Source organism: Bufo gargarizans, chromosome 9, assembly GCF_014858855.1.
Source record: "Bufo gargarizans isolate SCDJY-AF-19 chromosome 9, ASM1485885v1, whole genome shotgun sequence".
In the NCBI taxonomy this organism is placed as follows: domain Eukaryota; kingdom Metazoa; phylum Chordata; class Amphibia; order Anura; family Bufonidae; genus Bufo; species Bufo gargarizans.
In genome coordinates this window covers 109,277,968-109,294,924 of record NC_058088.1, presented here as the reverse complement: position 1 = coordinate 109,294,924, position 16,957 = coordinate 109,277,968, and the positions used below count along the sequence as shown (strand labels likewise).

At 42.4% G+C, this 16,957-nt stretch overlaps 1 protein-coding gene across 1 annotated transcript in view; it reads left to right on the top strand.

Annotated features, from left to right (window-relative positions):
* The window catches only part of ABCB7 (ATP binding cassette subfamily B member 7), a 121,703-nt gene that overhangs the window by 32,788 nt on the left and 71,958 nt on the right, over window positions 1-16,957 (top strand). The window contains exon 4 of the mRNA XM_044305168.1: window positions 9,531-9,650. Within this exon, the coding sequence (XP_044161103.1) occupies window positions 9,531-9,650 (120 nt within the window). The remainder of the gene's footprint in view (window positions 1-9,530; window positions 9,651-16,957) is intronic.

Genomic DNA, 16,957 nt, shown 5'->3' with positions numbered 1-16,957 from the left:
TGTATGTCTCTCTGCCTCCTGTGTCTTCGAGGACCGCAGCTTTTTGTTTGTTTTGCCATGAAAGTGCAAAAATGCTGCCCAACCTTGGGAAATAGTTGGCAGCTTGTGCCTGTCTTGGCATTGTAGTACTACATATTTATTCTGCAGATTTAAACAAAAGGAGCTATGCAAAAAAAAATAAAAAATCTTGGCTGTTGCTCCATCTAAAAATGTGTATCTGTAAAACTGAAACCCTGACACCCCTGTAACATTTGTTAGGCTGTGTTCTCATTTGCATCCGATGTGCTTTTAGCAGCCTCTGTCGCAGATTTAGTCATTTTGCACTGCATGCAATGCTATTTTTACCATCAAAACAACACACACCTCAGCAGGACCCAACGGACTTCACTGTAAGGAGCTGTTCACACCGTGTTTTTGCTGTACGTCGTCAAGCAGATACGTTTGGAAAAAAAAAAAACATATAGAAACGTCTGACGTACCCATAGACTACAATTGGGCAACACAGTTCAAAAGTATAGTTTGTCACGGTTCACTTTTCTGTATGTTGTTTTTTTTTTTCCAGGACAGAAGAGCATAGCATGCCACACTATTCTGTCCTGCAAAAAAAAAAAAAAAGTATAGAAATGTATACTTTTTTTTTTTTTTTTTTTTCACATTGCAGTGAATGGGAGAAGCATGTAAACGTAAGATGATAGGTTCCCATCCACTAATGTTATCCATTTTTACCCATGTACTTCCTATTTCCTTTGATACACTTCAAATATTTATTTAAAAAAAGAAAGATTGCACAAAAACATATAACTTTTTTGTTAAAACACAGGATCCAAACATTTTGAAACATATGCACATCCATCAAATGTATACATAAAAAAAAAAGATAACCACAAAATGACATACGCTTGTGTACATTTTTTACTGTCTAAAATGGATCCGCTTGACATACAGCAAAAAGCACTGGATCCAGCACAGCATTGTGGTTTTCAATTAAAAATGGATACCACAATGCCTATGTGAACACAGCCTTAACGAGGAGCTGTCTCCACTACTGTCTTGTCTGGTTTAGTAACTACTTGCGTTCCCCATGAGGTTTCCGGAGAATCTATTCTATGTTGTTCCATTCTGCTGTTATTCCTAATAGAAGTTTATGAATGAATTGCTAGTAGTCTGCATTAAAGGGGTTATCCAATTTCACAAACGCGCCCCCCCCCCCCCCCCCCCCCCCCCATGTGCCGGGCCCCTCACAGGTAATATACTTGCCCCGCTCCTGGTCCCTACACCGGCGCTGCTGTTTCCGGTGTCAGTGGGAGCAGCCAATGGCAGACGGGGACGAGCCTCCCTAGCGTCACCCACGAAGCCAGGGAGGTTCGTCCCCGTCCCTGCCTGCCATTGGCTGCTCCCCTCACCGACACCAGATGTTTTCATCCATGTACAGGAAGAAGCAGCAGCGGCGGTGCGGGGACCAGGAGCGGGGTAAGTATATTACCTGTGAGGCCAAGGCACATGTGGGGGCTGTTTGTGAAATTGGATAACCCCTTTGAAGGTCTATTTGGGGGTGTGGTCCTAAAGAGTCTGACAGTGTCCATTCAGTGCTGCCAGAATCGGACTGTGAAGGGAGACACCTAGGGCTTAAATAATTACTGGAATCAATTGAGTAACTCGCTAACATCCAATAATCGCTAAAAATATTCACATAAAATATTTGCATGAAAGTACACATAAAATAATCAACATCAACACTAAAAGCAATGTGTACACATATACTCGCATCGGGGTATGTTCGCATAATATATTCGATCCTGTTAGAGAATCCGATTATAACTGCAATATCAATGTACGGTCCCTTTGTACGGTATTATTGCCGCCTATGATCAGCAACCATGGTATATAATAGAAGTGTGTTCAATCGCCAGGTATAACGAATATCTTGATCGAATACAGGAGCGAATAGATTCTCTAGCAATTATAATTCCATTGATATTGCATTGAACGTACATTGATATTATACCTTGAACACGCTTCTATTATATACCATGGTTGGCGATCATAGGCGGCAATAATACCGTACAAAGGGACCGTACATTGATATTGCAGTTATAATCGGATTCTCTAACAGGATCGAATATATTAACCGAACATACCCCGATGCGAGTATATGTGTACACATTGCTTTTAGTGTTGATGTGAATTGTGCATGCGATTATTTTATGTGTATTTTCTTGCGAATATTTTTTGCGATTATTGGATGTCAGCGATTATTTTATGAGTATTAAATAGGTTTATTGACACCCTGTCTGATGTTGTCAGGTAATTGAGTGCCCTCCAACCATTGTTTCTTTTTGCATTTTCTCAATTGGATTTGGGTGAATCCGTGGAATGAGCACCGGGTCCTTGGGGAATAGGTGGGTGAGCCGCTGTATACCACTATACTCTCAATCGAGTAACTCTACACAAAAAAGTCCTTGATGCAAATTTTTTGCATCGAGGATTCGTTAGTACCATTACTTACCGCTCCATGGTCTTCCGCTGTCTGGCACCATGCTGCATTGTATCCTGACTTACAGACATCGTCAGGATATAATGCACGTCAGTCACTATGACCAGATGCTGTGTGACGTCAGGTCCCAATGCATCAGGTGAAGTATGGAAGAGCAGTGAAGTGTCGGTGGCGCCCCTAGCAGGAAAGCTAAGTAATTGATTTCACTGATTCTGCAGCACTGATGGCATGGGGGAGTTCATGGCAGTGAGGGGAGCTGATGGCAGTGAGGAGAGCTGATGGCATGGGGGAGTTCACGCACTGAGGGTAGCTGGTAGCATTGGAGAAGGAACTGATGACACTGGGGGGAACTGATGGTGCTGAGGATTAATGGCATGGGGGGGGAGACTGATGGCTGGGGGGCTGTTGAGTTTTTATAGAAAACGTTCTTTTAATTAGTTTTTTCTTATTGGAGTATTTGATTAGTCGTTGGATTCATTGGTAGAATACTTGATTACTAAAATAATTGATGGCTGCAGCCATATACAGACCCCAACTGGTAACACCCATATGGACCTTTGTCCCAGATTGACGGCAATACTTTGATAAATGTCAAGGAATAAGAGGGGAATGGCTCTTCATAATCGTTAATGCTTTAGGAAAAGGATCTTGACATGGAAAAGGATCTAGGAATTTTAATAAACGGCAAACTAAGCTGTAGAAACCAGTGTCAGGCAGCTGCTGCCAAGGCCAATAAGATAATGGGTTGCATCAAAAGGGGCATAGATGCCCGTGATGAGAACATAGTCCTACCACTTTACAAATCATTAGTCAGACCACACATGGAGTACTGTGTACAGTTCTGGGCTCCTGTAAACAAGGCAGACATAGCAGAGCTGGAGAGGGTCCAGAGGAGGGCAACTAAAGTAATAACTGGAATGGGGCAACTACAGTACCCTGAAAGATGATCAAAATTAGGGTTATTCACTGGAGAAAAAAGACGACTGAGGGGAGATCTAATTACTATGTATAAATATATCAGGGGACAGTACAGAGGTCTCTCCCATCATCTGTTTATCATCTGTGACTGTGACGAGGGGACATCCTCTGCATCTGGAGGAAAGAAGGTTTGTACACAAACATAGAAGAGGATTCTTTACAGTAAGAGCAGTGAGACTATGGAACTCTCTGCCTGAGGAGGTGGTGATGGTGAGTTCAAGAGGGGCCTGGATGTATTTCTGGAGTGTAATAATATTACAGGATATGGCTACTAGAGAGGGGTCGTTGATCCAGGGATTTATTCTGATTGCCTGATTGGAGTCAGGAAGGAATTTTTTATTCCCCTAAAGTGGGTAAAATTGGCTTCAGTTTCCCCCCCCCCCCCCCCCCCCCCCCCTCCGGATCAACTTGCAGGATGACAGGCCGAACTGGATGGACAAATGTCTTTTTTCGGCCTTATGTACTATGTTACTAGGAACGCAAGTAGTTACTAAATTGTTACAGTAATTGTTGGAAGTGAATAGTTATTGCTTTAGGCTAGTTTCACATCTGCGTTTTTCTTTCACGTTTTGAGATCCGACAGAGGATCTCAAAACCGGAGGAAAACGCTTTAGATTTGTCCTCATTCATTGTCAGTGGGTCAAAACTGAACAAACTGAAATGGAATACATCAGAATAAATACCGTTCCGGTTTATTGCTTTTTTGTGACAGGACACAAAACTGCTGCAAATTGTGGTTTTGTGTCCGGTTTGCAAAACTGAACAAGCCAATCCGCACTAAAAACAATGTAAGTCAATGGTGCCGGATCCGTTTTTTTTCAGACAGGATTCAGTTTGTTCATTTTCAATTTAATACAACCGCAGCCGAACGGAACGGATGCAGCCTGTTGTATTAAATCGAACTGAAGCGTTTTCCTCCGGTTTTGAGATTCTCTGCCAGATCTCAAAACCTGAAAGGAAAATGCAGATGTGAAAATATCCTTAGGAATGCAAGTAGTTACTAAAACAGACATGTCAGCGGAGGTGACAAGACCCCTTTAAGGGGGTTTTCCATTCTTTTACTATTGATGGCCCATTATCAGGATAAACATCAGTATCAATCCGCGAGGGTCTGACACCCTGCATCCCCTCTGATCAGTTGTTTCATAGTAGCTCTGGCCCTGGAAGTACACAGCCCTGTCCTATGTGCAGTGGATGTAACTGTTTACTACCGCACTTCCTCCTTAAGTGAATGGGAGCAACACTGCGGTCACCAGCTCCATCCAATGCACATTAGACAAAGCTATGTAGTTCCAGCGTTAGCGTCCGCCGCCGGAGCTACTCTGAAACAGCTGATCGGCAGAGGTGCAGGGTGACTGTCCTCCGGCGATCAAATATTGATGACCTACCCTGAGGATAGGCCATCACAAGTCAAGGAGTGGACAACCCCTTTAAGCTGACTGTACACATTAGGTGAACTTCAGTTGACCATCAGGTGTCAGGAGAAAAGAAGGAAGGCTTGGGCATGTTGGATGTTCTCAAGGGAGATAAGCCACTGCCAGACCTGTCTGTCGGTAGGTTACTTCTTTCTTCTTATTGAAAGCACATGGACACTTAGCTGAGTTTAACAGACTTGTTGGGGGGGGTCCAAATGGAATGGAATAAACCTTTACAATTTGATGGTTTTTTTTGTTTGTTTTTTTAAACATTAGGACATGTTAATATTTTTATTGCAATTAAACATTCCCATCATGTACATCGCCCTTTTTTATTGTGCAAAATACTACTTTTTAGCATCCTCAAACGGTGACTGTTTTGTGCAGACGCTTCCCCTGACTGCTCAGGACGGTGTCTCGTGCTTTTTATGCAGGTATGTGGCAGGCTGCTCGCTGTATTGATTTATACTGAAACTATACTTCTCAGAATGCCTTTAAAGAAAGTTCCCAAAAGATGAAACCTTGTCCATAATAAGCGTATAAATCCTCATCTGTCTTGCTGTATATCCCTGAAGGACAGGAGAAGCATTTGACCTCTGATGCTGGATCATCTTTCACAATGCTGGCAGATTTCTCCAATAGCTGCTTCCCAGGAACGCAGGGCACGAGTCTCGTTCAACATTTTTCATGCCCTTGTATTGTTTTGTATATCTGAGGCAGGATCTTCCAAAATACATGGAAAATTGCCAATAGCATATCCAAGAGCATTATACCAAAAACTTGCTTTTTCAACATGCGCGCAGCCATTTCAAAGAATAAAACATACTACTTGACGTGAACAGGATTTAAAGGGGTTGGCCCATTTGGGATATTGATGACATTTGTCTAGGATATGCTATTAATATCAGACAGAAGCAGGTCCCCCCTCTTTGACCTGCACCTATCTGGAGAACAGCAGCCCTGAAGTGAAGGAGAGCGCACCGTGCATGTGTGGCATGCTCTCCATTCATTGCTGTGGAATAGCCAGCTCTATTTTTGGAAGTCCCATAGCGGTGAATGGAGAGCGCACCGTGCAACCACAGCCATCTCTCTAATCACCAATATGGGACTGACATACATAGCTGAGCCAGCACTCTGCTATTTCCAGAACTCCCATATCGGTGAACGAAGGGTGGCCCCACATATGCAGCCGCTCCCTGTTCACTTCAAGGGTCTAGTTCTGGAGATAGTTGCAGGTCCTAGGCATGGGACCTGCTCCTATCTGACATTAATGGCATATCCTAGCAATGGGTCCCAGATGGGACAACTCCTTTAAGGCAGGGTCTCCACTACAACATGCGCTAAGCAACCGTACGTTTTTGAAAAGTTGCGGGACCAAAATCATTTGTGTGACTTGTCTGCAATTTGCTGTTGATCCCCAGCGTAAAGGTTTTCCTTCCCTAATACTTCTTTGTATAACCTTTGGCAATATTCACAGCCTCCAAAAGTTTTTTAGGCCCCAAAAATTATTACTAAGCATTTAATAGGCAAATAGACAATAACGTAATAATGTTATATCCATAGAGTAAATATATTATTTTGTTTTTTATCTTAGATAAATCACATTTTCCTCTGATATTGCCCCCTGCTGTTTATCCTTATGGTCCACATTTTGTGGCATTCACAGGTGGACTGTCCTGCTCAGTGGAGAAGGAAATTCTGGAAGCACTACCATATGTATCTATGGGGCTAGATGTGAGGGACTATTTTCTAAGAAGAGGAGGAAGGGGTTAACAAGAGCTAATTGCAGTGCTTCCTGTATAGGTCGGGTGCCTAATGAGTTTCTGGGTACAAATTCTTAGTCTAGGGTCAGTGGTCAATACCAGGAGTACAACAGGTTAAATGAATAGATTTTTACCTCCTCTTAGACCTGCTCCTGGTTTTGGCTCACAGTTGCTAATGGAAATCGCTGACCAAACCCTGACAGTATGAATAGAGCCCTTCAGTGCGTCTCGGGTCAAAGCCATGACTCTTATTGTCTCCAGCTCAGCTTACCCAGGATTCTGCCATCAGTTTCCTCTCGTCCCTGACTGTTCTTTGAGCAGGAAATTTCCAGATGACATTTTCAGCAGTTGAAATAGGGCTGCCAAGGTATTTGTAGATAGTCTGGTACCCTGTGGCCTGTCTGTGCGTGGTGATAATAGCATTTCTGATCTGTTCAGACAGCTTTCTTGTCAAGGAACGGGGAATCTAACTGCCCGTTGTAGGCATCAGACCCACCATTCATAGACTAATTGAAGTTATGTGAGCACTGACAAGGTGGAGAAAGATGAGTCTAACGTCTAATTAATCACTGTGTCCAAAGGTTCTCCAAATGTTGTCCTGGCGTAGTTATCATTTTTGTATCATTTGGCACACCTAAGTGGTGTTGACCACAGTAGTAGACATACAGGACATCCACTGAATGCTTTCATAGCAATGACAGATTCTCTAGGTGGCATTTCAAGTATCTTCTCGTTTATACATCAGTATCGCCTTTTCCTGACTCCATAGTTGGGGGTTTTCCTTTCAATTGGTTGTATGTTTTAAAGAGCTCTTTTAGGAACCTCTGCAATCCATGTTTAGCCTTTAAATATAGTCTTGTGCTCTATAGCTTAATGGACTCATAATGGATGATTACACAACTTCAGAGCCAGCACGGTTAAATGAAGTGGTGACATTTTACGCGCAATTAAGCAAGCTAGAACAATTCTCCCGTTCATAGCTGGAAGATCGCTGCAGCCGGCACTGAAAGTATTCCAGTGGATGTGGCACATTATTTATGAAGACGGGAGTGCCTCTTCATCACCAATCATTAGTCCTGGAAATGAAGCCAGGTACACAGCAGGCTATGCCGGAAGGCTGGTGTTGCTTGGGCATGGTCACATTGGCAGCTGTGGCAGAGCAACCTGAAACTCTGGCATAGTAATGGAACCTATGATGGCGACACTGTGGCCTGTGAAGGCTACAATATAAAATATCTGTAGAGATCTGAGAGTCTACCGTGTAGATCTAGCCTGCAGTGCCGGAACAAAGGCTGGTGCAGCCGAGCATATGACTCAGAAAGTGACACATTCTCTGTTGTTACCGTCCTTCATCTTCCTGGGCAGTAATTACCGCTAATGAATGGGTATATTGTACATATTTAGTTGTTGTACTAAAGTCATTTACTAAACACCTTATTTAATATACTAAGACCCCCTGCGCATCCCTTATTTTTTGTATAGTTTTTATTTTAATTTTATTTTTTGCCTAAAGTATACCTAAAGTACAGCAGTAGTTTTTGTTTTTGTTTTTCCCCTGTGGGACCAACATATACCATGTGTTAACACTTGTCATGTAGGCTGGGTTCACATCTGTTTAACATATACAAAAATGTATAAGTTAACGGACGCCTCTGTCAGATGCTATACAGTGGCATCCGTCACCATAGAGCAGGCTTGGCCAACCTGCGGCTCTCCAGCTGTTGTAAAACTCCCACCATGCCCTGCTGTAGACGAATAGCTGTAGGTAGTCTGGGCATGCTGGTAGTTGTAGTTTTGCAACAGCTGGAGCGCCTCAGGTTGGCCATCCCTGCCATAGAGTTCCATTGTAAAAAATAAAAAAACGTACACAAGTTTCCATTTGCAGGATGGAAAAGCATGGTGTGCTATACTTTTTGTATCCCTTTTTCCCCCAACGTATACAGATGGCAGAAACCTGATGTGGGCTCCTTAATCCTACGATTGGGTGCCAGATGTCAGGCAAAACTTTTTCTTGGCGTAGACAATAGCATAGGGTTTGCCATTATAGTTTCTAATATAATAAAAATAAAACTGTGTTTGTGTGTTTTTTTTTTTTTTTTTTTAACATTGTAATAGATATTATGACTGGAGGCTACATCATTATGTAAATCAAAGAGAATCCCTTTACAGGGGTTGTTCAGTTTAGAATTCCCTTTTGCACATTGAATGTCCCCATCTGACAAGCCGATCTGGAGATGGGCATATTGATGACCTGATTGCTTACAGACGGTATCCTGTGCATGTGCGCTGTGAGGATTTTTAATTAGTTAACAGTAGGATGTGCATAATTTATCTAAAGGGGTTTTCTGGTTATGGCAATCAATATCAGATCGGTGGAGGCCTGACGCTCACAACCACGCTGATCAGATATTCGAAGGCACTGTAGCACTCGTGTATGTGTTGAGGCCACTTAATTGTTTACATGGGGCTGCCTGTACGTGCACTTTCTATTTTGTAGTGGCAGTACAGGAAATTGCAGTCGTGTTCACGGGACAAAGCTGCCGAGTGTAGGGAGACTCCTCAATGTGCACAATCTGTCCAGAGTCAGACCTTCACTGATCTGATGTTGATGACCTCTCCTGAGGATAGGCCATCAATATCCTGAAACCAGAAGTTCCCTTTAAAGGGGATTTTTTTTTCCAAAGACCAGAATGAGCAGGAATGGAAATGAATAAAATGTAAGTTATATTGTTTTGTGGGACAAGATTCATTTATAACACTCAGATACCATTCTCAACTTTGAAAAGTTCCCTCTAATGTTTCTCTATAGGGGACGGTGTAGGATTGGAGAATGTGTATTGTGTAGCAGGTCATAATGTGCTTTCTTTTTTTCCCCATCAGCTAAAGGAAGTGGATTCCAAGAAAATCTTGAAAGCTATGTTTACCTATGTGTGGCCCAAAGACCGGCCTGATTTACGAGCAAGAGTTGCCATTTCCCTTGGGCTTTTAGCAGGTGCAAAGGTAAGCAGGCCTGTGGCCTTTATCCAGAAAGCCATTAATCATGTCCTCTGGGAGGCTGGAATAAGTGTTGGCTTGGGGGAGGATGTGACCCTGGTGGGTCATATGATTTTTAACCATTTCAGTGACGCATTATTTTTTCAGTACTGGAAACCATGTAATCTTCTGCATTATTTGTTCACAAGGGACAACGGATACCTGTGAGGCTCGTGTTTGGTCCTTCGTTGAAGTTACATCTTTTCTGTGTTTTTCAAACCTATAAAAAGTGCTTAGGGAAGAACATGGGGGTTGTGCCATAGAAGCATACTCTGCGTAGCAGACAGCCTTTACTTCCCCTAGAGATGGATTATCTTCTAACGTTCAATAGCCTGGTAATGAAGGCCTTCTGGTGGAGGGAAAGTGATGTCCTGCTAAGGCTATTAGGAGCCTCTGTCGGAAATTCCTTCATATTTGACAGGAAAATAACACAGCATGCTGCACTATTCTTCCCGTCGCAATGCCTGAAAGCCGACGGACCCGTTACAAGTCAGTGGGGGACTGTCAGGTGTAGTTTGTGTCTGTAATAATACGGTTCCAGCATTTATTTATTTTTTCCCCCAGAAAAACTTTTATTTTTTCGAAACTGTAAACAGAGCCTAAAGTAATCTTTAAGTCATACAAGTCAGAACGGGAAATATATTTAATTTGGTGATGAAAGCCGGACCACATCTGCACTTAAACCAGCTCCCGTTGCTTTCATGCAGAGGCCTGCCGCAGTTCATACGGCCTAGAATTTCTGCCATGTGGTTTTCAAGATGTACAGGTCCATTTTTGGCACGGTTGCCGCACAGACCCCTAAGAAAGCCGCAGCAGGAGCCTGGTCACAGTCTAGCTCCATACTAGAGCTGGTCCACAGAACCTGCAGCACATCACACCCATTTCTGCCGTGGAAAATGAAGAGGATTTTGTCGCAGACAAAATCCCCCCTCTGAACATACCCTAATACAAAGACAGAGAGACTGATTACAGAAGGGGAGGGGAGTCTATCTGCTCACAGGCAGCTAGCCTCTCCTATCAGCCAGATATGCAGCATTCTGTGTAAGTGAATGAGCTTTTCCAGTTGCTTGGCTCTGTGTCCTGCCTCTTACTGCCATGCAGTCCAGACATAACACAGAACTAAGGGGGTCATTTACTATACCAAAATACGGTCTAAAATTGTGGACGGGAAAAGGGATGGGCCGACAGCGTAGAAAATGGTCTAAATGTAAGACCGCTCGGAAGCTGTCTGACATTTAGAACTGCCGCTGGATCCACCGAAGTTATGGAGAGGCCTGCACAGATCCACGAATTAGTGAAATTTATTTCCCTGTCCGCTATGTGGAGCAGGAGTATATCACAGCCAAGGATCCACCGTCAGCACAGGGCCTTTATGAAGACCAGCGTTTTAGATGCTGGTCGTTATTGTGCCCGCAAGTATCCAAAATCATCCTTCTGTTTAGCATGCAGTGCATGTAGGGAAGCGTGGAAATGGAAGTGTTCTCAGTACAGAACTGTCAGACTGACGTCTAAGGGACACACCCTTCAGTGGAGACAACAAAAGTAGCCTTGCAAGAGAAATGGGGAGACAAGGTCAGGAAAAATGTATCTGGCTGCAGTACGTTGAGGCTCTTTTGGCACAGAATTGTTTGACAATTAAGCATAGTTTTTCCGTTTTGGTGAAAACTCATGCACACTTTAATTAAAAAGTAAAAGACCCCGAGTCCTCTTCTGTTAAGTCGCTGAAGCCACTTAAGTCTGCTTCTCTGTATCATCTCCTGATAATGTACACCATTCCAGCTGGCATTGGGCTTGTCGCCTAGCTTTCCTGGACTTCTGGAGGGCAGATATGGCTAGCTTTGCAGTGCTATGAGGCGGGGATGTGTAGCTGGAAAATTAGACCTCTTTACCAGTCTACTTTGAGAAGGCTGGATGGCGAGTGCTATGGGAACTATGTTGGCAGCCACACTGTTTTTTACCCAGAAACGGCTATAACTAAGAAATGCCTGATTAGAATTTCTAACAACATGGCAGATGAGAAGAGATTAGGGCTGTCATTTAATTGTAGATGGAAATGCTCTTTAAAGGGGTTCTCCGGGAGTTAAAAAAATTAAAATACTTAAATATTGCTTTGTTCTAAATATATTTCCAAATACCTTTCATTAGTTAGAATGTCTTGTTTTGTCTGGGGAGTAATCATTAGGGGAAATAAAATGGCAGCCGTTCTATTAGTACACACAAAACCTGTCCTAATCGCACAGCAGGACAGCTAAAGAGCTGCCTCATCCTCCTCTCTGCTCTGCTTGTCAGGGATTATGATCCTGAATCCAGCTGATATGATCTTCAGCTGAATATCTGTAGGAATGGAGATCATGAGGAGACCTGAATCACAGGGAGGACGGAGAGGACAGACTGAGGTAATGGAGACTGCATACAAGTGCTGATGCTTATTACCCCACCCTATTCTATGTACCTCATGTCTGCTCATAATCTCCATTCCTACAGGGATTCATTTTATCAGCTGTATTCTGGATCATAATCCCTAACAAGTAGAGTAGAGAGGAGGATAAGGAGGCTCTTTAGCTCAGTGTTGTAACGTAGCTTGTCCTGCTGTGTGATTAGGACAGGTTATGTGTGTACTAATAGCATTGCAGCCATTTTATTTCTCCTAATGATTGCTCCCCAGACCAAACAAGCCACTATAGCTAATGAAAAGTATTTGGGAATATATTTATAATAAAGTAATATTTAAGTATTTTCATTTTCTTACTACCCGGAGAACCCTTTTAAGCATATCCAATCGCAGATGTTTCCAGGTAGTTGTCTCTACCGTCCATGTTAAAATTGACATAGAATCTGTTAACATGATGGATGCTATTCTTTCATGAGGACATGTGCAGATGAAGGTTAGGCTTCATGTATTGCACATGTATCAGGCATCATTGCTTCAGACACACGAGCAAACTGTTGGAAATTGCAGGTCCCGCAGGTTTGCTGTAAACTGCAGTGTGATAGGTTATTGTTCCCTCTGAGACTTCCATTTAAAGGTCTTTGGGATAATGTCAGACTGTACTGAATACCGAGGTCCTGAGACTGGAAATGAAATGTCTGGAGCCTTCCTGCTCCTTGTCACTCGATATTTGCCTCATGGCTTCTTTTTATTGTATTTTACAGTCAAGATCTACTTTACATCATTTTCTGGAGTTGACCCTTTTCTTCAGCCTGATTGTTCTCATGTATTGATTAATTGCTGGTCTCCATCATCACGCTTTGCAAACTAGAGAGGGTTTGGATAATTTCTAATCTAATGTCGCTAGTTATCTGTATTAGATTGCTTTGGTAGGTGACATTGATCTGGGATTTGTTTTGATTGGCGTGGTTTTCTTCTTACATGAGGATAAATCATTTTTGGTTTTTGGCTTTCTCTGAATCATTATAGCAAGGAAATTTGAATCTGTAGTGGTGAAGTTCCCTTTGGTTCTGACTGTACTTGTGTAGTTGTAGAGGTAGCGGAGTAAGGAGTCCATACATCGCTCATTCAGTTCTGCACTGAGCGCTTCTGCTGCTTCGTTCAAAGAATACAAAGTTGAACATATCCTGTGAGTTTTTTCATATTTTTTGTGGAACCAGTAAAAAAATTATTTGTGGGGTGGAATAGGGAAAAGCACAATTTCGCCATTGTTCTTCATGTTTTAGTACCTTTACATTAACATTTACAGTACAATGAAAGATGAATAACCTATAACATTATATTTTATTATTTCAGATGTTTAACAAAGTGATAGCAATTATCTTTATTTCATAAATTAATTCAGTATTTCTGTGGGAGGGGTTAGAGTTTAAAAATCCTCTGTTTTGACTGTATAGCATTGGATTGTAATTTTACTGGCATTTTACTGTGGAGTCCCTGTGGATAGAAATACATGGCAGGAAAAACAATAATAAAATTCTGATAGGAGTTTGCTGTAAGTCACCTAATATAACTCAGTCCACAGAAAATCTACTACTAAGGCCCCTGGCACACGGCCGTTGATCGGCCATTCCGTGCATTGGGGAACGCAATTTGCGGTCCAGACCATTCAACTTGAATGGGTCCGTGGATGCACTACTCTTTTGCAGTGTGGAGGCACGGACAGAAACCCCACGGAAGCACTCTGTGGTACTTCCGTGGGGTTCCGTGCCTCCGTTCTGCACCAGACCTTCCAGATTGCGGACCCATTCAAGTGAATCCTTTTTAATGACCACAATACAGGCAAGGCCAGACAATTGCTGTGTGCACGAGGCCTAAGGGAAATGGACGAGGCAGCAAATCATGAGAGGCCCTTATTAGGGGAGACTGGAACCTGTACATCTCATATAGGAAACAGGTTCTTGGCAATAACCAAAGACCATTACCTTTCCCAACTGGTTCAGGACCCGACTAGAGGGACAGCCATACTGGAAAATAGTGACTATAATATAATAAGCTTCTAATTGTTGTTCAAAAGACTGCTTTGTTTTTTCAGGGAAGCATAAAAACGCAGAACTTTCAAAGAGCAAAATTTGACCAGCTTACACAGGCTATTAGTTTCACTAATAATAATCTAAAAAATGCAGCTACAAAATGGGATCATTTTAAAAACATCCTAAATTCTCATCGGGAAAGGTACAAGAAAAAAACCCAATTTGGATAAATAGAAATGTAAGGCCTCTTTCACACTTGCGTTGTCCGGATCCGGCGTGTACTCCACTTGCCGGAATTACACGCCGGATCCGGAAAAACGCAAGTGTACTGAAAGCATTTGAAGACGGATCCGTCTTTAAAATGCGTTCAGTGTTAATATGGCACCCAGGACGCTATTAAAGTCCTGGTTGCCATAGTAGGAGCGGGGGAGCGGTATACTTACAGTCCGTGCGGCTCCTGGGGGGCTCCAGAGTGACGTCAGAGCGCCCCATGCGCATGGATGACGTGCCATGTGATCACGTCATCAATGCGCGTGGGGCGCCCTGACGTCACTCTGGAGCGCCCCGGGAGCCGCACGGATGGTAAGTATGCTGCTCCCCCGCTCCCCACTACACTTTACCATGGCTGTCAGGACTTTAGCGTCCCGGCAGCCATGGTAACCATGCAGAAAAAGCTAAACGTCGGATCCGGCAATGCGCCAAAACGACGTTTAGCTTAAGGCCGGATCTGGATCAATGCCTTTCAATGGGCATTAATTCCGAATCCGGCCTTGCGGCAAGTGTTCCGGATTTTTGGCAGGAGCAAAAAGCGCAGCATGCTGCAGTATTTTCTCCGGCCAAAAAACGTTCCGTTCCGGAACTGAAGACATCCTGATGCATCCTGAACGGATTTCACTCCATTCAGAATGCATTAGGATAAAACTGATCAGGATTCTTCCGGCATAGAGCCCCGACGACGGAACTCTATGCCGGAAGAAAAGAACGCAAGTGTGAAAGAGCCCTAAAGGGGTCAATAAATAACAAAAAGAAGTCATTCCCTATATGCTAAAACTGACTTCATTTTCCAGGTCAGTATGATTGAGGGTACCACATACGTATAGTTTTTCTTCAATATTATTATTTTTTTTCTACTGAAAGAAATAAAAACCTTCAAAAAATTTTGCTATATTCTGACCCCTATAATTTTTTGTAGTTATGTGTATGGAGCTGTGTAAGGGCTCCTTTTTTGCAGAGCGATCTGTACTTTTCACTGATACATTTCATGTATGACATTTTTAATCACGTTTTATTGAATTTTTTTATGTAATGTGAAGCGACCAAAAGACGATGAATCGCCATTTAGATTTTTTTCCTCGTTTTGCCATATGGGATAAATATTTTTATATTTTAATAGTGCGGGCATTTTTGCACGTGTCAATGCCCATGGTGGGTATTTTTTTATTGTTTATATATTTTTATTTTCATTTTGGGGAAAAGGGGGGGATTTGATATATTTTTTTAATTTTATTTTTAAAAACAACTTCTCTCTTCGACTCCAATGCATTAGCAGTGGCTCCATAAGAAGTAATGTGTGGCAACCTCTTATTCTTCAAGAGGGCAGAGGCTGTCGCACACTGCATCCCAGTCCTCGCTAGGGGAGCCAGAGCACACCCGGAAGCACACGCTAGCCCAGTTGCCGTGGTCACGTTTGACCACAGCATCTGAAGAGTTAAAAGTCCACGATCAACATTACTGTTAGTGGCGGAAATTAGGCCCCTGTGTCTGCTGTTTTAAAACAGCAGGCACCTAGCGGCTATGATGCTTGCGAGCCAGTCGAGAAGGGGTTAAACTACTAAAACAGAAATGTAGTGTAGAAGCACTAAAAACTAAGGAAAAAAAATAGAATATGTAAAAGACATATAAAGGCAGCCAAGCTGGAGACAGAGGGGCTCATTGCCAAATAAATGGCAAAAAGTTTAAACCTGAAAGTGTTGACCCATTAAAGACTGAGGGAGGAGATGTAGAGGGAGATAAAGAGAGAGCTAATTTATTAAATATGTTTTCTCCACTGTATTCACTGAGGAAAATAAGCTGTCAGATGAAATGCTGAATGTAAAAATAAATTCCCCATTAAATGTTGCCTGTCTGACCCAGGAAGAAGTACAGCGGTGTCTTAAAATAGACAAATCACCAGAGCCAGATGGCATACACCACTGTATTCTAAGAGAATTAATGTCGTGGGTAAACTCAATAAAAATAAGTGAATAACGCTGTATCAGCATAAGAGATCTGTTAGGGTGTTTCATTTTGTAATGGAAAAAAATAAAATGTAAAATTTTTGCAGACTTTGCTTACGCCCCAAGTCTCAGTGATGTAAAAGATATATATGCCAAATTTCAAGAAGATTGGATAATATTAAGAGACACCTTTTGGTATCTGTCAGAAACAAACGTAGGATTGGCTTTTTTGGACAAACCTATTACTCAGGCTGTCAAGAAAAATATGGTAAAAACCTAGTTTTTGAAAGAAAAGACCTGAGCCATTTTGTTACTAATAAAACAAAGACATTCTTTGAATTGTTTGGGATCCACAACGTGACAGAATACTGTGGTGATTCTCTAAGAAGCCATGTGAATGCTCTTAAAGGGAACCTGTCACCGGGATTTTGGGTATAGAGCTGAGGACATGGGTTGCTAGATGGCCGCTAGCACATCCACAATACCCAGTCCCCATAGCTCTGTGTGCTTTTATTGTGTAAAAAAAAAAAAGATTTAATACATATGCAAATTAACATAAGAGTCATATCTTACTTGTGTGACCAGAGAAGAGTCATATTTTCAAGCTCTGACTCCTCTCAGGTTAATTTGCATATG